This window comes from Convolutriloba macropyga, chromosome 7, assembly GCF_964194025.1.
Source record: "Convolutriloba macropyga chromosome 7, txConMacr16.3, whole genome shotgun sequence".
NCBI lineage: Eukaryota > Metazoa > Xenacoelomorpha > Acoela > Convolutidae > Convolutriloba > Convolutriloba macropyga.
The window spans coordinates 69,229,439-69,250,346 of NC_134474.1; the positions used below are offsets into that span (position 1 = coordinate 69,229,439).

General features: G+C 37.8%; 2 protein-coding genes across 2 annotated transcripts; both read left to right on the plus strand.

Annotated features, from left to right (window-relative positions):
• Positions 1–13,027: 13,027 nt before the first annotated feature.
• LOC142343122 (uncharacterized) lies at positions 13,028–15,782 on the plus strand. The gene is made up of 3 exons (XM_075394809.1): positions 13,028–13,729; positions 14,241–15,194; positions 15,276–15,782. Exons 1-3 carry the CDS (start codon positions 13,028–13,030, stop codon positions 15,780–15,782), a joined length of 2,163 nt encoding a protein of 720 aa, XP_075250924.1.
• A 4-nt stretch (positions 15,783–15,786) lies between these two features.
• LOC142343123 (uncharacterized) lies at positions 15,787–16,644 on the plus strand. Its single transcript, XM_075394811.1, has one exon. The coding sequence runs from the start codon at positions 15,787–15,789 to the stop codon at positions 16,642–16,644; it is 858 nt and encodes a 285-aa protein (XP_075250926.1).
• The last annotated feature ends 4,264 nt before the right edge of the window (positions 16,645–20,908 follow it).

Genomic DNA, 20,908 nt, shown 5'->3' on the forward strand with positions numbered 1-20,908 from the left:
CACCGCAAGATCAGAGAGAAATTAATGAAAAAGTTTGAATCAAAAATTCATTATGAAAAAATTTTTTCAATGGTGCCTCAAATGTATTAAATTGTAATTCCAGATCACTTACCTATGGATTCAGGTAGAAAAATCAAAAATCGTATGTCAAGTTTTCGAGTTAAGGTTCAAAATATCATTAAAAATTGCATTTTTTGTGAAATTTCTGTTGAAAATAGAAAATATCTCTATTAATTTTTAATAGTACCTTCATTCTTTTAATCCGTTCCTAACAGTTCGTTCAATCACTTTCACAGTACCTCGTGAAAAGTGGACGCAAATTTCATTAAAACTCTAAAATTTTGTTTTCTGAGTTCTTTTCTAAATATCATTTTTCATATAGGAATCTTTAAAAATTATGTTTCTCAGTTATTTGAATTGTTTCTTCAAACAGATTTTGTGTTCACTGTAAGCAGAGATATCTCAATTTGACTCTCAGCCCTCAGAAGAAAATAATTGTTCTGCAAAAATGTCAAGATAGTTTATTTCTTATTTGATTTTTTGCTTCTTTACTTAGAGATAATGAAAAATTATATATTCTGAAGAAAATACAATTATAAAAATCCAATTGTGATCAATATGCGGCGAATGAATAAGAATACAGTTAGGACACCATACTGTTTTCAAGTTTTATAAAATCAGCGCATCAAAAATGAATTTATTTTGAGTTGTCAAAGAGTTCTCGCATAGCTGAAATTTTTCTCTTTTTTGGAGCATTGTCAACTGAGGGGTTTTCAGTGTTTTCGGGAGTTAAAGAGAAGTTTTTGGTAGGGGTATCTTCTCGTTCTTCAATTCCATTGTAAGTTGTGGGAGTCTCAAAGTTGTCTCCAGAAAGGTTTTTCAACAGATCGTTTGTGTCTGTAGGACTGTCAAAGTTTATCCATAAGTTGTTGCTTTTTAGATTCGAAAAAAGTGAAGGACTCTGCTCTGAGCTATCTGGGCTGAGTGTTGGACTGGGGACCGCAGTAGGCGTGAAAAATGGTGATGGATTTGTAGGAGACTCAGGAGATTTTGGATGCCCCCAAAGATCCGCTAGGTTGTCGCATGCTTGCAAAACACCGAGCTGGTTCTCATAGAATGGTACACAGTCGCAATCGTATTTGTATATTAATTTTTTGGTTCCAATTGGTAAGTTCGATATATCATATTGTTCCAGAGGGTGCAAAAGTGTTGTTGGTGGTACAATTCCCCCTGATGTAATGAATCCACTACCAGTAGTTTCGGGTTTGTCGGGTAACTGAGCCATAAAATTGATGAATATTTTTGGAAGCATGCAATGGTCGTGAGTTATCCACTCTTCTTTTTCATGAGAACGTTTTTGTTGTACAATTACTATGAAGTTTTCATGTACAGTTTGATAGATAATTGTGCGTTCACATGACAAATCGGTTTCTGACAAAATATGGTAAGACATTGCAATTGCTCTGGAAAATTCAGATGAACTGTTAAGTTATAATTGAAGTTAAACAACAATAACGAAAATTTTGAAAGATAATGTTTCCTTGAAGCAAATACTAGTAATGTTGAAACGAAAAGTTGAATCAAAAATGAATAGAGGTACAGTTATTTTAAAAAGACACTTGTTTGCAGTATTACAAGCATGAACTTGAATATAGAATTGAATGAAAATTTCAACAAGTATGTAGGTTGTTCAATGTCGTTAAAGCGTCAAGTTTTGGCACACGTGTTGGGTTCACTTTATTGATCAAGTTAGTCTCTTGACACACCTAAGGTCATACATGTACTCTTCATTTTGGTTTTATCTGTAAAACCAAACATTAAAGTTGTATTGTTTCCAGACAAGACCACCCTGAAGTTAAGGCAGGCTCTAGTACCATGGGAATTTGTATGCATACATAGGATAAAGACATTTATGCGTTTGCCTACAGGACTAACGTACAAATACTGTTAACTCAATAGATCATATTTCTTATCAGTTAACCAATTCTATTTTTAGCGTCTGCGTGTAATTTCTAAAATTTTAGTGCACGAAATCATTGACACGGTTTTTCTTGAAGCAAAACAGTTAGTTGAATATATTGAATAAGAAACACAAAAATGCCTTTTACAGCAGAGACAGACGCTGAGTTTGGAGACGCTCATTTTGACGTTTCCAAAAGTGAAAAACGTTTGATCCGAGCAACAGTGAAAACTTATGACAAAACAGGAACTTATATCTTCCTAAAGTTGTTCAAAAAAGTTGGTCAAGAGTTTGAACTTCAACAGAGAATAACACTGACTTTAGAAGAGTTTGAAAAATTATCGAAAAAGAACGGAAAAATTCGTTCTGCTGCTAACGACAACACTGAAAACGATTCTACTCTGAAAGCTCCCTCTGCAAAGAAACCTAAATTAAAACAAAAAGACGACGAACACGAATTCTCTGAATAATTTAAAGAGCTCAATTGAAAATGGTAGAAGCTATGTATGAACGTTCACCTGGTTACTTCAAGCAATTTCAAAAAAATTTCAGCTTTTTTATCACTGAAGAGAAACCAAAATCAACGTTTGCTAAAGTTTCAGCCATATGCATGCACACTGATAGCCTTTTTTGTGGAGTTTTACCTGCTAATCATTATCATGTTTTGTTTGATGTGTCAGACGTTACTACAGATTTCTTAAAAAAAACTAAACTTTGTTCTGTTCCATGCTTATTTACAACTTTCAATTGTTTATTCTCAAATGGCAAGGACTTGGAGACAATCGGTACGGTTTTCGAAAAATTGAAGCTAGCTGTGGAAAACAATGGTCTAACGTTACAGACGAAGGGAGACACTACAGACATTCAAAAACGTTTACCCAATTTAGTCAATGGCGTTGGCTGCAAAACTCTTCGGACAGTTGGAAGTACTGCTTTCAAAACCCTAGAAAATAGTGTTGAGAAAAAATCAAACCAACAATTGCAAACTGACCGATTGTCTACTGAAACTCTTAAGAGATTTGAGAAAATTTTGCATGGTCCTCATTCTGGTGCTTTCTGTCAAATAATGGATATCTTTGTGAGTGGTTATGGAAAATTGGATATTGACAATGAAGTTTTGTGTGTTCGCTTAGTTTATGAAGAAAAAATAAAGTTTTGAAAAAAAATTTATTTCAATACAAAAGTTAGTAATGTTAGAGCATCATATGAAGCGTGAAACGTATCAAATCAACATCACTCATCTTTACAAATTCTTTTTCATCAAAAAGGTAATGAGCAATATAAATGCAAAATAAGCCACACAATATTGAGTTTGGTTTTTGAATTGGTTGGTTTCTAAGCAATTCAAACACAGTTTGAATATTACCAGCAGAGGAAGCAAGTCTGTTGTGTAAATGTTTATATGAAGTTAGATTTTGTCCCAGTGGATCTGCAAAAATATTTTTTCCGTTTTTCCGACAAATAATTGTCCAATGTGTTCCAATTGTTTGAGAAGTTGATACATTTACTATAATGAAGCTGTTCTGAGATAGGCTAAGCGGAAAATTATCAGCAGCAAATACACCATGAAATTTATGCTTTAACAATTTACATCGTTGAACGAGGTTGTTTATTTCATCTTCATCCATCAGTTTGTGAGAATATGATTTTTTGAAACTCTCCGAGCAGAGTCAATGAAAATTGTGCTAGCTTTTTCACCAATTATAAAAATTACAATGTTGCTTGGTAAGGCCGCTGAAAACTTAAGTTCAATTGAAATTGAACAAGTGGTGAGTTCGGGGTGAATAAAATCATGTGACGCCTGCTGAGTGCTGGTGAGATCAAACACCATAATAAAATGGTTAGGGTATTCAGACAAACTTATTCCATGTCCATTGTCAATATAGGCTAAATCTGACATTGTGTTGAAGTACAAGCGTTTTACGTCAGCTGTATTTATGGGGCTGTCTGCAACAGGGAGTCCATCTCGATAAATACATATCTGCTCCAGATTAAATTTACGAAAGTGAAAAGGATTGAGTTGTTTGCTTCCTAAGAAAGCTTCATTTGTGTTAAGACAAATGGCAAGACGTCGAATAGGCTCCCTGCTAAAAACATCTTCCTGTTTCCAACTTTGCAAACCAGTAGAAGCCAGAAATGTTTTTGTTATAGTTTCCAAGTAAGGATAGGACGCTGGGCTTGTTAGTAAAGTTTTTTCAATGGCAGAAACGACGTCGTCGTTCAATGTCATTTTTCTCACATACAAATTAGCTTCTATAATTTTCACTTTGTATGATTTTCCAGCATCGTCAGAAATTATAACAAAATCATCTATTGATCGTCGAAACGAAATTCGCAGAGTGACTCCACTCAAAAGATGACGATCGCATGTAAAAAAATCTACTGCCACTTTTCCATAAAAAGTACATTCAGCAGATTGTCTAACCAAAGTTTTTCGTCTGTTAACTTCAGCTGTTGCTATCGCTCCAGGATTATCCTCGTACGAATAACCTTGGCAAGCCAACCAAGTAGCCTTTGCGTCTTTGTTGTGAGAAAATTCAGTTTCAATGAAACTTTTGTGAGCATAATTTCCATTTGCATTTGAAATTTTCAGTCCGTTGGCAGATACTGTACAGTCAGAAAAGAGTGAATGTAAAACATTATTACAAAAGTAAGGAGCGTCTGTTTTGGTTACATCTGCTGCAGCTCCAGCATCATATTTTAAGTCAGCTTCAGAAGCCTGAGCTATCTTGCATTTGATTTCCAGGAAGAATTTTTGCAGATCAATAAAATTATTTCTGTCTCCAGCAACCTCAAACTCAAGCATGGGTCCGTTAGGACTGTAAACTGGCCCTACTTTTTGACAAAAGCTCCCATCAAAAGTTACAAGAAGCGCTGGTTTTCGAATAAATCCAAGGAACTATCTGTTGCCTCTGTTGGTAACATATTACCGATCATCTTTAACTTTGGCAAAGAAATCCGACCGACTTCTCTTTGGCTGTTTGTATTTTGAAATGACTACTTTTCTTTTTTTGCTACTTTTTCTCGCTTTTGAACCTGAACGTTTAGATCGTCTACGATTCATTCGTCTTTGTCTCATTCGCAGTGCCAATGAGCCTCCTGTTTGCTTTTTGACTGTATTTGATATCGTGTTTTTCAGCGCTTGCTTTGGAGATTTTTTTTTACTGACAACGTCCATTAACTCTGGTACGCTCTGTAACAGAAGTTCTTTTCCAACTCGTTTTGCTGCTGGTAAAATAAATTTTCTTGCAATAGGTAGAGCGATTCTTCCGATACCACTTGCTAAAGCTCCAAAGCCGCTACCTCTTTGTCTATAGTGCCCAGAAAAATAAGGCAATGCAGATGCTTGATTGGTGTAGTATGAATCCATTGCTTTTACTCGCCAAATTTTTTAAACTGTAACGTTAAAATTACTTTTCCGGTCCCTGAAAAAGGGACTAATTGACCTGTTTCGGTGCGTAGTTCTATAGAAATTGACTGAATCGTATTTGAAAGAAGTTTTTTGTAGTCCAAATTCGAAAAAACTATTCTGTGTGTTGGTTCAAGCTCGCAGACGCTACCGTTTTTCAATCGTTGTTTTGAATCAATGACTCGTAATAAAGGTGCTTTCGCATCGCCCACGTATTGATACTCAATAATGTTTGTATAAATGATTATCAAATGTTTCCCGGCGCACAGATCAGCTGGAAAGTCACCCATAAAAGCTTTGGTATCATCTTTTTTCATCAGTTTATTTGCAATTGTGTCCATTTTATAACCAATGTGTGTTCCTCGTCCATCAGGAGTGCCCTTGAAACCAATAATGCTAGGAATTTCATCGCTTGGAAACGTAATTCCCTCGTATTTTCCAAAGACAATTTCAAATTTACCGGAACTTTTAATTTCTCTGAAAGAAAAATTTGGTAAACCAACAGTTCTTTTAATGGTAGCTAACAACTGTGGCACAGTATCAAAAGTTCCTGGCATGAAAGCTAATCGCTCACCGTTGTATGGACGTGATATGACATTGGCTCCAGAGCTATTCCGTTGGTGATCTTCTAAACCACTTAAACTGTACGAAATTAGGACTCCGTTTGTGATGTGTTCTATTTTTGTTGGAAAAATAATTCCACTCAAAGCTACTCTCCATTCTCCCGACAGTTGTATTTCATCATTGAAAAAATTCCTGAATGAAGCTAATGTGTTTTGATCGAAGATCTCCATCGAAGCGGAGGAGATTACATGTACCGTAAATTCATCTTCAAAACGTTTATTTGCCATTTTGCACAAGCGACTCTCGAACTAATTGGAGTTCAGGTTGATAGAATTTACCCTGAATAATTTCCTTATCGTTATCGATAAGAGAATACGTTGGAGGGTTCAATGTTGGGACAGACGAAGTTTCAAAAACCTCGTCTGTAAATGACTGTTTGTAGCCCTTTCCAAACGTCTCTTCTTTTTTCAGTATTCGTACAAGATCACCGACAAAAAATTTTGGTTTTTGAGAATATGTTGTATTCGCAATCAACGATACCAGTCGCGGAACGTCTTTTTTTGTGACTTTGTTTGGAGCAAGATTGATTGTTCGATTAACTCTAGAGTTGATAGTTTTAACAAATGAATCCAGTTTATCTAGATATGAATAGGTCCACTTTTCTTCTAAGTATCTGTATATTATATTTTTGAGGGAACGTATATTTCTTTCAGCAAAAGCAGACTTTTTCTCACTGAACGTACTGTATAAATGAATTCCGCGTTTATTGCAGAGGGCTTTGAAAGCACCGAGGAACTCTGTACCATCATCGACCCAAAATTTTAGGTTGCTTATGCTTGATCATCTTTTTGAAAGCCTCTGCAGTTTCTGTAGCATATTTTGTTTTTAGTGGTTCAACTCTGAGATATCTTGACAGACAGTCAACTGCAACAAGAAGGTATTTTACACCACTGTTGTACTTTGCAAGTTTATCAACAAATGCTAGATCTACGGACCAGATCTCATTTAGGTCGTTAACAATTACTTTAAGCCTTGGAAATCTGAGGCGACGTGAACGATATTTGGTGAAGGATGGTTTCGTTTCCAGATACATTTTTACTTTTTTCATTGATATTTTACTCAAATTTTGCAGTCGTTTTGCGTTTCCAAATGACGCAGGTCCTTTTAAAAAGAGGTTATCAAGTTTCTTCACATCATCTATAGAAAGCCCAGTCTTTTCTACTCGTGTCTTCGTCTGTCTTTTTTTGCTCTCATCGACTTTTGGCTTTGCACTTTTTTCTTTTGTCTGAGATCTTCCTCTTGGTTGTTTTTGTTGCTGTTTCTTTTGTTTTCGAGTCGGTTGTTCTTCCTCTTCTTCGCTGTAAAACTCATCGAGAACTTTTTTTGCATGTGTATTGTAAACCAAGTGGGCTGCTATATCAAGTGCACTCAATATTTTGGAATACTTTTGAACGTCAATTTTTTTGGTAGGTTGTTGTAAATTGTACAAGAAATTTGTCACCTTCACTCCTTGAGGTTCATCTTCAATATGGAGAACATTATTCTCTTCACTAATAGAAACAGTACCGGAATCAAAATTTTTTTTCAGGATTATTGCAGCTCTTTTTGTTTTATTTTCATCCATTAGTTTTAGTTCCAGCATTATTGAGTCAAAGGCTGAGTCTTTCCGTTTTTTCACTACAGGTTCGATTTCACTGTCATCACTCACAAATGATTCTGATTTTACATCATCTCGATCACTTGTTCCATCACCGACACTCCTTGTTCTCATGACCAGTCTATCAGTGCTTGTGTCAGCATCTTTTTTTCCACTGCTCTGCTCAAAGTTTGGATTAGATCTTTGTAGGAGCGATAACTGAGTGGCTTTTTGTTGATATATTGGATTATCAAAAATTTCTTCCTTGGTTGGATTTTTTGATATGAACATTCTCTTGGGAATCAAAACGAATTCTTCTGCATGCATTGTTTGACTTTTAAGTAAAGATAGCACGAGAATGCTATTGCCTTGATAAGTTGTGATTTTCTCGTCAAAATAAATCGCTTTTTCTTCAGACTTGTTTCCTTTGATAATAACTGCTGAAATGAGTCCTCCTGATTTTTTAGTAGCTGTTTGTTGACTGGAACATTGCCATTGATTACATTGAGCAAACACTCACAAAGAATATTTATAAAACTATTTGGTGCTTCTTTGAGTAACTTCCTGAAATTAATATCAGACATCTCGAGCTTTTGCTTTAGCATACATAACTCTTTCTCTCTCATCTGTCAAATTAGTTATAACCGCTTTGGAGGAAGGTAGATAAAAAATTGTAGGACCTGGTTGTACAATATTTGAACAATAACGCAAGAAGTCTGAAGTTTTTGGATCCAAGTCGATGAGTAAGTAACCAAAGGGTAATTTTGTTGCTAACTCGTAGCTTTCTTTTAAAAAACTTGTCTTGTTCAACTGTTTGCCAATATAGGTGATCTGCTGTATGTCTCTAGGTGATTTGAACAAAATGATGTGAGTTGTATTGAGATCAATTGTTCTTGACCATTTACTCTGTTGGAATAAGTTATGCTTAACGTAAATGACGCTAATATTTCTGTGACGTCCAGCAGTTGCGAGTTTAGAAAACTCTTTGTCGTTGAAAATTTCCTCGCAAGAATCGTCAAAAACAAGCAGACAGTTTTCCAGCTGTGAAATGAAATCAAAGCCAGAAAACTTTGTGAAAAAAATGTTCAAGTTACGCTCTATAGAGCTGAAATTTGGTTGCTCATGTTGATAGAAGTAGTAAATAGAATTAAATTTTGGGTAAAAAGTGTTTCTCAGTAGCATTTGGAATATGAGCTCAGTTTTACCACAGCATGATGGCCCACAAACAGCCATGAATAGTCTATCGCTTGTTGAAATTATCTTGTTCATAGCTTCGGATTAGGAAGCGCGTAGCCAACTGTGCATGAAAGCAATGAAAACCAAAATGTTGACTCCTCACAATCAAGATGAAAAAACACAAGTTTGATCAAGGACACACCAATAAGAAACAGTATTATTACGATTTGAGTAAAATACACTACTTCTGATCGTGGTAGTCTAGAGTTACAAAATTTCCATGAGCCTCTCTCTTGATTTTCTTCATTGAAAACTAAATCATTCAAACCTATTCCAGCAGGAGAATCTATCTGGTCTTCTTTATCACTCATTTGAAAAGACGTTTTGATCAAAAATGAATTAAAACATCAGTTTTTTGTGTTAGCTCATTATTTTGTTAGTAACTCTCTCAACCATAAAAAATTCATATGTAGTATATCTAGAGTCTTTGTCTTCTTTCTTGAAAGTCACTTTGTAGTACGATTGCATGCCACAATCCTATGCGTAGTAGACAATTGACTCCACGTTTGCTTTGCTGACTACCTGTTTGATTTCATCAGGGAGACTTTCGTCGTCCAGGCTCACTTGAACTGGGGTTGGCGACTTGTGCATAGGTAAAGGGGTTAGTTTCAGTCTTCTCATTTTCTCTTGTAAAGACATGGTACATTTGAAAATATTCGAGCAGTGAAAGATATTTCTTCAGCGTCTCAACCTCCGATAAGTTGCAAATAATCTGTTGTTTCCTCAGAATGGATTGCCCACGTGATTCTATTTTTTCCTCTCTGACCAAAGATAGATTTATTTGATTATCATTCGTTATGCAACTACATACTGTCAAACTTGGAGATAAATTCACTTGAAGAACTGAAGGAGCTACCTTCTCCACTCGACGGCTCATTGGCAGGCAATGTTAGCCAATAGAAATACAACTGTGCTTTTCTTTTAGCGCAATGTCTTTTCTTTTGTTTCTCAGGCAAGTAAAGAGAGTGTAGAGCACAAGTAAAATGTTTAATTGGGGAAACAATTTCCTCAACTTTAGGGCATGAAAGGGTATCCAAATCTATCACTTCTTTCTGTAAAAGTGTTTGCAGTGATTCAGTTTTCTCTTTCCCTTTAGCATAAAACTTTCCTGAAGGAAATCGAAGTTTAATTGCAATAAAAATTTGAGATATAAACCAGTAAGGATAATTGCCACTATTCCACGACAAACCGTGTAAGAACCTACTAACCCACTGATGAGATTTTCTCTCACTAGCGGATAGTGAGTTGTAAGAAACTGGTGGAAGGAACAAGATTGTGTCTGTGTAGTTGTTTGAGCAAATCGATAACTCCTTAATTATAAAACCCGATTTCTTTTGACGAAAACCTTCATAATCTAAGACAACAACTTCTGGCTTCAACATTCCAGCAAATTAAACAAATTCCTTTTTAAGGTTTTCACGAAGAGGCAAAACATTAATCCAGTCATGTGACCAATGTAGGCGTTTGTGATTGGACAAGGTAAAACGTATGAATATCCAGGGCCTTTCTGACTATGCTCTGCAATAAACCCTGAAGCGTCGTGAAGTATTGCATGTAATCGAAGGAATTTATAAGACTTCAGGTAAGTGTCTAGTGAAGATTTGTCTATACCTATAAGACCACCATATGGTCTCAACTTGAGAACTATTTCCAAGTTAATTTCGGGGTCCAGATAAAGACATGCTGCCAAAAAGTATACAAACCGTTCACTATATTCCGGATAGTCGACTTTTATTTGTTCGTAAATTTGATGAATGCTTTTCAAATCTACTGTCGCTATGGTTGTCATGCTGATTCTCAAGCAGAAAAATAAATAAATGAACAAAAGTTACTTTTATGTATGAAAATAAAAAAAATTGACAAAAATTGACTTTTTTCAAGAAAATTTTTCTATCTTTTATAATAAACACATTAACTGAGAAGTTTTTTCAAGTCAACAAAAAATCAGTTTTGAGTGCTCTTTCATAGCGCAAAATCCATTTCAGACCATTTTAGGACTCTGAAAAATTTTGAAAAATTTTTTTCAAAAATTCGAATTTTTTATGTTTCGACCCCTATACTACTTAGGTGAAAAAAAATGAAGTCAACAAAAAATCACTTTTGAGTGCTCTTTCATAGAGCAAAATCCATTTCAGACCATTTTAGGACTTTGAAAAACTTTGAAAAATTTTCGAAAAAATGTTTGAAATTTTTTGAAAAATTTTAGGCTTCTGGTGTCTTATATTAGTTTTTTATGTTTTCACCAAAAAGATTTAGTAAGAGTTCAAAACTTAGGTAACACCTAATTTTATATACAGCGAACATTTCATCAGCGGATATCTGCCATGTTACTGGAGGGCGGGGGGTCCGGACACCCCCCCCCCCCCCCCCCCCTACAAGAACTCTCACCACCGAAAAACTGATTTTCTCTTAGTGAAAGCAAGTTTTTTGGTTAAGTTTCGCCAGCCAACTTAACCCAAGAATTTCTCTCAGGCTGGCGAAACTTAACCAAAAAACTTGCTTTCACTAAGAGAAAATCAGTTTTTCGGTGGTGAGAGTTCTTGTAGGGGGGGGGTCCGGACCCCCCCCCCCTCCAGTAACATGGCAGATATGATTACTACTCACGTGATCAGCAACAGGCACGTCGTTTGTTCGGTAGTCCAACGGATGACTCATTCCCAGAGACAAACAAAATGATGAACGCTCCCAACGGAGAGATTAATCTTCACTTAAATTTCATGCCACAGCAGTTTTCTGAGCAACAGTTCCCGCAATGACCCCACAATGCTGAGTGGACCAATCATCAAGTGATGATGAATGCGTTCAGTCTGCCAAAGATTAGTGTTGACCATTTCTCAGGCGATCCTTTGATGTGACATCAATGGTACAGCTTTTTCAAGTCACACATTCACGACAATCCAGCTCTTTCAACTGTTCAGAAATTGACATACTTGCAAAACTCGGTAACTCACAAATCAAAAGACTTCATCTGTGGTTACTCATACAACGGAGACTTCTATGAGGATGCAGTTTAGGAACTTATCAGAAAGTTTGGAAAGCCGCAGCATGTTGTGAGTGCGTACCTCACACAACTTGAACAATGGCCTAAGACCAGAATGGATGATCCCAGCAGCTTTGTAAGTTTTGCGTCCTTCCTCAGACGTTTGGTACAGACCTTTCGACTTCACCATTTTGAATCGGACCTAAGGGCTTCTGCGGTAGTTAAAGTTGCCAAGGAAAAGTTGATAACACCAATGACGATTCGCTGGAATCAACATGTAAGGAGCATAAGAATAGAGAAACCCAATTTGGCTGATTTTAAAGATTGGATAAGCACATATGCAGAAGCTTGCCGGGATGTCTCTCCACAAAGACCACAAAAAACAGAACGGGTTGAACGGCTTTCCCAAGGCCAGAAACACTCCAACATAATTTTTCAAGCCAGCTTTAATTGTCAACTATGCTCTGGGGATCACAACTTTGGTCGCTGCAAAGAATACCTGAGCTAATCTGTAGCTGACCGTCAGCAATTTATGAGGCATCACAACTTGTGTGTCAATTGCTTGAAGAGACATGAGAGTGAATTCTGTAAATCAAAAATTCGATGTCTTTTAGACAGATGCAACGGGTTTCATCATTCAACTCTCCGTCAAGACGACTTCAGGAATTCGCAGAGAAGTGCTTTCCAAGCAACGAGTAAAGGGAGATTTCAATCCAGGAACAACCCAGTGCAGTCAAACTACGGTAGAAACTTCAGCCATACAACGCCTCAGCATTCGTCAACAATCAGTGAAACGCCAAATACCAACAACAGAAGGGGATACAATCAAAACAATTTCAACTCTCGTAATCCAAGCTGTGGAAACAACAGCTTGCATCAAACTGCCAATCAGCAGCACAGCAATCCGCAGCAATCTAATGAAAGAAGTAACAACTACTTTCAATCAATGACCAGCAATGAGCTGAATGATGATTCATCAAAACTTCCACGGGTGCAAAACAACACTTGCAGCATAAATCGGGAAACCACGTGGGTCAGAGCTTTTATTCAACTACAGGCAATACCAGCCACGCTCTTCTACAAAGACTTCAACATAGAGACTTATGAACTTTTGGACAGTGGAAGTGATAAAACACAGATCACAAAAAACGTTGCTGATGCTCTTCGAATTCGAGTCCCCAAAGATATAGAACTACCTCAGCTTCGCTACATGGGGAGCACACAGTGACAACAGCTGATGTCATGGTTGGAATTGGTTCACTTCGCAGCTCAAAACGTGTGAAAATTCTTCCTGTGTACGCTTCCTCCGTCGATCAGTTCAAGATGCCAACTGTCTCCGCAGAAATGTTGAACAGACTTTGTAGAGACCATGATCATCTGGCAGAAATCGATTTCCCACAAATTCGTGACAACAAAAATGGAATACTCATAGCAGCTGATGCTTTTCTGGCTACTGTTCCAAGACACTTCACTACCGGCAAACCAGGAACACCCTACGGAGTCAACACATTGTTAGGATGGACTTTGACAGGCCCTGTGCTACAAGAGTACTTTCAACCAAACAATAAAGGAAGCAGCAACCACAACATCACTCTTTTCAACCATCTCAAGCGAGGTAGTGACGACCCGGACGAAAACCTCCGACATCTTTTGTGGACATTTGAAGGTGTCAACTTTAGTCAGTGTTCTCTAAAGGGACACAATGAAGAGGACCAGAAGGCACTAAAGACTTTGGCAGAGACCAAAAATCACAACGGGGAAAGATATGAGATTGGACTCTCTTGGAGAGAAATCGTCACACTGCCCAACAACTACTTCATGGCAGGGGTTCAGTGGCACGCCCTGCAGAAGCAATTAGAGAGAGACAACCAATCGAAACAAAGATATATGACAACTATCTTTGATGACATGGATGAGGGATACATAGCAGCTGTTACGAACCAGGTTGCAAAGAACATTTGGTATCTACCGCATCATCCCGTCATCAACAAGCAAAACCAGACAAGATAAGACGAGTGACAAATGCAGCCTCAAAATACAAAAAGGGGTTTCTTTGAACGATGCACTGCTAACGGGACCGGACCTTTTGTGCAATCTTAATGGACTGCTTCTACGGTTTCGTCAGTACGAGGTTGCAGGAACAGCAGACATAGAGGCTTTATTCATGCAAGTTGGAAACATAGAAGAAGACCAAGATGCTCTCCGTATTTTGTGTAGCGACAATGATGAGGAGAAGACATCCAAATACCAACGACTCGTTTTTGGAGCAACTTGCTCTCCTGCCTGCGCAATTTTTGCTCTGCAAAAGAGCGCCATTGATAACAGACAAAAACATCTAAAAATATGTGACTCAATGCTCAATGACAAAACAATTCTACATGGATGACTTAATTCAAACATTCTTAACAGAGGAAGAGGCACCAAATACAGCGACTGACTGAAATATGTTCTCAAGACAGGGGGATTCAGCCTCAACAATTTTCTTACCAATAACCCTGCTGTGCTGGAAAAGATTACTGAGGAAGACAGAATTGGAGTTCTAAAGTTGCAAAGGATACTTGGTCAAACATGGAACCCTGAATCCGATCAGCTTCTTCTAGCGAAACCCAAACGGAGCTATGAAAAAGAGAATATCACACAGAGAAAGCTTCTCTCAATGACTGCTTCTTTGTTTGATCCCATTTGGATAATCTCGCCTTTTGCAATTCGACTGAGATGCATCTTGCAAAAAGTCATCAAACAAGGACACAATTGGGACCAGCTACTATCAGAGGAACATTACCACGAAATTCTGCAATGGATGGAAGACTTCCAGAATATGCCTCCAATTCAAATCCCCAGATGTCTAGTTCCCAACGTCGATGGAACTCACGAGTTGCACACCTTCACAGACGCTTCACTTTCAGCAGTATCAGCAGTGTTGTACCTGAGGACAATCTCCGCTGACAGCTCAATAGCTACCCGCTACGTCATTAGCAAATCCAAGGTGGCACCAATCAAACAGTTGAGCATTCCCAAGTTGGAGCTCGAAGCAGCTACATTGGGAGCAGAACTAGCAGGCTTCTGTGAGACCGAGATGACAATAGATGTGAAGAGCAAAAAATTCTGGACCGACAGCACAGTAGTACTCAGCTGGATTACATCAAAGGATCGACAGAAGATGTACATCGCAAATAGGCTTAACAAAATTGCTGAGAACTCAAACAAAGACGACTGGCGACACGTACCAGCAAAAATGAACCTAGCTGATCATGTTAACAGAGGTCTGGCTCCATGCGATCTTCAAAAACTGTGGATAACAGCACCTTCTTTCTTGATCAAATCTGAGAGCGAGTGGACATTCTCCGGTGACAAAACAGCTCAAACATACGCCACTCAAGTTGATGACAAGACCAGTGAAAAACTGTTGGTAGATCCAAACAGGTTTTCAAACTGGCTTAGTCGCCTCGGCAAAATTAGGACAGTGTTTTGAGCAGTACGCGTACTGAAGAAGTTGATCAAACGCGACGTACCTTGCGACTTGGACGACTTCGCGACTGACGAAAACAAGGCTCAAAACTTTCTCTTGAGGATATCTCAGTCCACACACTTCAAGGACACAGTTTCTCGACTTCAAAGCGGACTAACCCTAGACAAGAAGGACAAACTATTACCATATACACCCTTTCTGGATAGCGACGGACTCCTTAGGGTTGAGGGACGAATTCAGAAATCTGGATTGCCTTTTCAGAGCAAACATCCGGTGATACTCCAAAGCAAGTGCCAAACTGCTTATCGAGAAAGCACATCACGACTGCGGGCATCATGGAATTTAACATGTTCGTGCACATATCCAAGCAGCGCTCATGATAGTTTGAATCCGCAGAGCTCTAAGAAATTTAGGGAAGAACTGCTTCATCTGCAGACGCTGGCGAGCAGACAATGTCAGACCAAAGATGGCTCCTATACCAAATTTTCGCTTTCCAGAGCACTCCACACTCTACCCATTTGTGAATAATGGAATGGACATGTTTGGTCCTTTTCACATTGAAAAATCCAGAACCCAGACAGAACTCAATTATGTCTGCATGTTTACATGCTTGGTCAAACGAGCAGTACACTTGAAAGTTTGTGAGGACCTCTCCACTGACTGTCTACTAATGGCTATTCGACGTTTTGTATCCAGACGAGGATACCCTGATGTCATTGTTTCGGACAACGGAAAAAACGTTGTTGGAGCTAACCAGGCAATGAAACTCAAATTTCAGGAAAACTACAAACCAGACAACTACATGCGTCTCCAGCTGGCGCAACAGAACATCCAGTGGACGTTCAACCCACCTCTGGCACCACATTTCGGAGGGTTTCGGGAACGACTTATCCGGTCGGCTAAACGAAGCCTACTTGTTGTCCTCGGAAGCCGCCGACTAAACCTTTCAGTCTTCCATACAGTCGTAGCGGAGGCAGAAGGAATTCTTAATTCACTCCCACTGACGCATTTTAGGAGCATTTTGATCGAAGAGGAACCATTAACACCGAATCATTTCCTGATGAGAAGACACCACTTCTGCCTAAAACCTCTGGCAAACAACAGAACCAGGTTTTCAATTAGAGACTTCAAGGAGTCACAGACCCTGTCGGACCACTATTGGTCTCGTCTTCTCAAAGAGTTTGTACCGGAACTTAACAGACGGAGAAGATGGCAGCACGCCAACGCTGAGCTCAAGGAAGACGATGTTGTTTGGCTCTACAAAGATTCTACACCCCGAGGAATTTGGCCCAATGGTCGGATCTTCATGGCACATGTGAGTAGAGATGGAGTGGCAAGAAGCTTCGACATCAAGACCAGCACTGCCATAGATCAGCGTCCCGGAGTATGATTGGGTAAAGTGTTTGAAACAGACGATGATTCTTCTTCTTCGTTGGCCGCGGAGGGTGAATGAATACTCCTTCAATCATGTCAAAACGATGCATAAAACTCACTCGAGCGGAAACTTTTGAAGCAGTATATTTGAATTTCTGATGTCAATTATTTTGTTCATTTCTTATAAATTTATATGCAACGTTTAGTTGTTGCTTGCCGGAGTGTAAACGGTCCGTAACCGTTTAGCCCCTCAATCCTTCCCCTTGTTAATTAGTTCAAATTTATTGAGTTCATGTTCATAATCGCTGTAAATTTCATATCTCTAACTTTGATTTTTCATGACTTTCAATGCCAAACCTTTTCATTCATTATCATTCATGAGTTTCATCGTGCCACACTTAACTTTGGTCGTAAATGCGGGTATAAACCACACCTTTGTAAGCTATTATTTATCAAGCATACAAGCTTATAGAAGCATACACAGCAAAATAAACTCTTGAAATTCAGTCGTTGTCTCTGAAAGCGGATCAGACTAAAGAAAAAATAACAACCTTTAACATTTTCAGTGAATCAACACTTTTCGGTAATAGCTTGAATTTTTTTGACTAAATGTTTCTTTGTAGATCTCAAAACAAAGAAGGACTTTAGAGTTGCAGATTACCTGAAAAAGTGTCTCTCGTTATGTATATGCTGAGCTTATGTCGCCAGCTCTGTCAAACAAGAATAAATTGGCTGAAACAGTTGCATTCTTTGTTCAGGAAACAGCAATCAATGGATGTTTATCTTTTATCCGTAAGCTGATTGGGTATTCATTAGGTCATCCTCTATGGACAGCGTGTTCGACATAACTTATAGTATTCTATCTTTTCAATATTACGAGGTTGCTGATCATTCAACACTACTCTTGCATGTTTTTAATATAACTTTTCCACTGATGAAAATTTGTAAGATTAGCGGTGAATTTAGCGGTGAATTTTTGTAAGAATTGCGATTTTTAGCTGTGAAAAATTTTTTTTCACCGCATTGAGCGCATTGAGAGCAAATCTTACACTTTTTCCTCAAATTCAACGCAAATCTTTTAGCGAGTTTTAGCGGTGACACCTCGACCCGGGCAGTCATTGAAGCAAACAGGTTTAGACTCTGTACTCTGCTTGCAGGCAACCGCAGGCGAGAGCTCCCATTAGTAACAGTCAATATCTGGCGACATTGAGTCATCATTGAGTCGCCCAAAAAAAGGCGACATTGAGTCATCAAAAAGGACAATTTAACAATTAAAATATTCAACAAAAAACTCTTCTGATTTTTACGAGTCAGTTTTTGGCAGTCTTTTTCTCCGACAATCTCCCTAACACTTTAACTTTGTTGTTGGACTATGTTTCTCCGACATTCTTCACGACATTCTTCACATAAAATTATCCAAAAAATGCTGGCACTTGAGCAATTGAATAATGGTTCATTGAGAAAAAAGCTGGCAAAAGTTTAGTAAATTTGCTCCCCGCCATAGCCGTTGTATATTTGTGTCATAACCTCGCAAATGTAGAACTGTTAAACTTTCTGCAACAAGTTTTGTTCAATGTCAATGGAGTAGAAACTGCGGGAGACCGACTGGGGACACAGATTCATACTGCGTTTCACAAAATTGAAATTTCTCAAAAATCATGTTCGCATTTTACTATGCGCTCAGTTGGTCACAAGTAATGAATAAAAACAGAGGAAATATTCTGCATTTATTGATAAATTTCTCTTTTGGAATAAAGGCGAGGGAATGTTTTGTAATTAATTTTTGAGTTACTTAGTTTCGATATAGAAATGATTGTTGTGCAAATAATGATAAATATTGAATTCAAAATAAAATGGAGGAATTGAAGTTAATGAAGAAGATTTATTATTGCTCTTTCTTTTCCTTTTTGGGAAACCGACTTATCGGCCATTTTTGTCTGACTGTGCCTCCATGGGCCCATGTCAATGAGGCCCACGAAATTGAATGGAAGTCTGAATTTTTATGTTTGTCGTAAGAGGTCTGGTCTAGATGCGCTGTCGGAGGCCTCATGATGGCAGGGGAAAAGATTGCGTCTGAGAGAGAAATCAATGGTAGTGAGGACAAATTTGAAGAAGACGCAAGCATTTTTTTGAATCACTTTCCAAAAAGAAGAACTGAAAAAAGACAATTTATACCTCACTTAGTTGACTTTAACCAAAATTCGGATTGTTTAACAGAAAATAGTCTGCATTTGAGCTTGCAAAAAAATTATTGATAGCCTTTTCACAGTCAATGTAATAGTAGATCAGTTGATCATGTTTTAAGAAACAATTAACAGAATTGAAAGATTTTTGTACAATCCCGGGTCGAGGTTTTTGGGTAAATTTTTGCAAGAAATGCGGTGAATGCGGTGAATTTTCGTAAGAAATGCGGTGATTGCGGTGAATGCAGTGAAAAAAAATAATTCACCGCTTTTCACCGCATTTCTTACAAAAATTCACCACCAAATTCACCGCATTTCTTACAAAAATTCACCGCATAGACTATTATGGCAAAATAATGTAAGAGATGCGGTGAATGCGGTGAATGCGGTGAAAAAAAATAATTCACCGCTTTCTCTCAAGCGGTGAATTATTTTTTCTCACCGCTAGATGCGGTGAAAAAAATAATTCACCACATTTCACCGCATTTCTTACAAAAATTCACCGCATATGGTTTCCAAAAGTTTACTCAATCTGATTTAAATTCACAAGAATTAACAAACAAGTAAGTGACAGTTGGCGCAGTGGAATAAGCATTGGAAGGCATGCAGGAGGTCAGAAGTTCGAACCCGTGTAGGGACGATTCTTTTTTGTAAGAATACTGAGAACGCGGTGAAAAAAAATAATTCACCGCGATTCACCGCATTCACCGCAAAAAGATGAAAGAAATACGCGGTGAAAATTATTTTTTTTTCACCGCATTTCACCGCATTTCTTACGAAAATTCACCACCAAACCTCGACCCGGGATTAAACCCGGGTCGAGGTTTTTGGCTAAATTTTCGTAAGAAATGCGGTGAATGCGGTGAATTTTCGTAAGAAATGCGGTGATTGCGGTGAATGCGGTAAAAAAAAATAATTCACCGCTTTTCACCGCATTTCTTACAAAAATTCACCACCAAATTCATTGCATTTCTTACGAAAATTCACCGCATAGACTATTATGGCAAATTAATGTAAGAAATGCGGAATGAATTATTTTTATTCACCGCGTTCTCGGTGGCGGTGAATTATTCTTTTTCACCGCTTAATGCGATGAATTATTTTTTTTCACCGCATCTAGCGGTGAAAAAAAATATTTCACCGCTTGAGAGAAAGCGGTGAATTATTTTTTTTCACTGCTAGATGCGGTGAAAGAAAATAATTCATCACATTAAGCGGTGAAAAAGAATAAATCACCGCGATTCACCGCATTCACCACAAAAAGATGTAAAAAATACGCGGTGAAAATTATTTTTTTTTTCACCGCATTTCACCGCATTTCTTACGAAAATTCAACACCAAACCTTGAGCCGGGAACCCCTATTCACCTATTCACCTAATTCTATAAGATTGGGTAAAATTGAGTAATGTTTTTATTCTGTTTTAATACTAATGAGACAAATTTTTTTGGTTAAGGTACGAAGTTTAGCGAACCCCTCCAGGTGGAGCCAACCCCCTCCAAGTGTTCAGACACATTATCATACGATCACACCCCGTACAGTTGGAATTTGGGCTATGATTCACAAACTTCAAAAAATAAAGAGCAAATGTTTTCTATTTCATTCTTTGTTTCTCCATATTTTTATTCCATTATATTTCATCATTTTGTCTCTGCTTTGTTTAGAAAATGTGCCGAATACAACAATTACTTTTTGCGTTATAGATATAACATGTTTAATTCCGAATTTGAAAGTGATGATGTTAATATGGAAAACATTTTAACTATTTTTCCATTTTAATATGTGTACTAGAAATCGAATATTCTTTTTCATGCTCGCTTTGCGGAAAATAATTCAAATAAGGATTGGTGGGCCTATCTTAATTGCCTATATTCGCGTCATTTTATACACGATTTAAAATTTTTTGAAATGCTCTTGCCGCCGAACGTATCTACGAATCACATTTCTTTGGAACTATTTTTTATTTAGTTTCCGTGTGGAAACTACCTACACGTATTTTAAGCGCTTTCCTCAATGAAAGTCAAAAGATCGTGAGAAGTGCCAGTCAGATTCTTTGTAACCAGTTTTTTGTTTGGTACCTGAATCCCAGGTTTATGTG

Bases quoted from the DNA above. Each gene is read 5' to 3' on its own strand.
- LOC142343122 (XM_075394809.1), top strand. From the start codon at position 13,028: ATGGTTGGAATTGGTTCACTTCGCAGCTCAAAACGTGTGAAAATTCTT. The intron at 13,730-14,240 runs GTTGCAAAGAAC...TATGTTCTCAAG, and splicing joins TAGCAGCTGTTACGAACCAG to ACAGGGGGATTCAGCCTCAA. The intron at 15,195-15,275 runs GTAGATCCAAAC...CGCGTACTGAAG, and splicing joins AGACCAGTGAAAAACTGTTG to AAGTTGATCAAACGCGACGT.
- LOC142343123 (XM_075394811.1), top strand. From the start codon at position 15,787: ATGGACATGTTTGGTCCTTTTCACATTGAAAAATCCAGAACCCAGACA.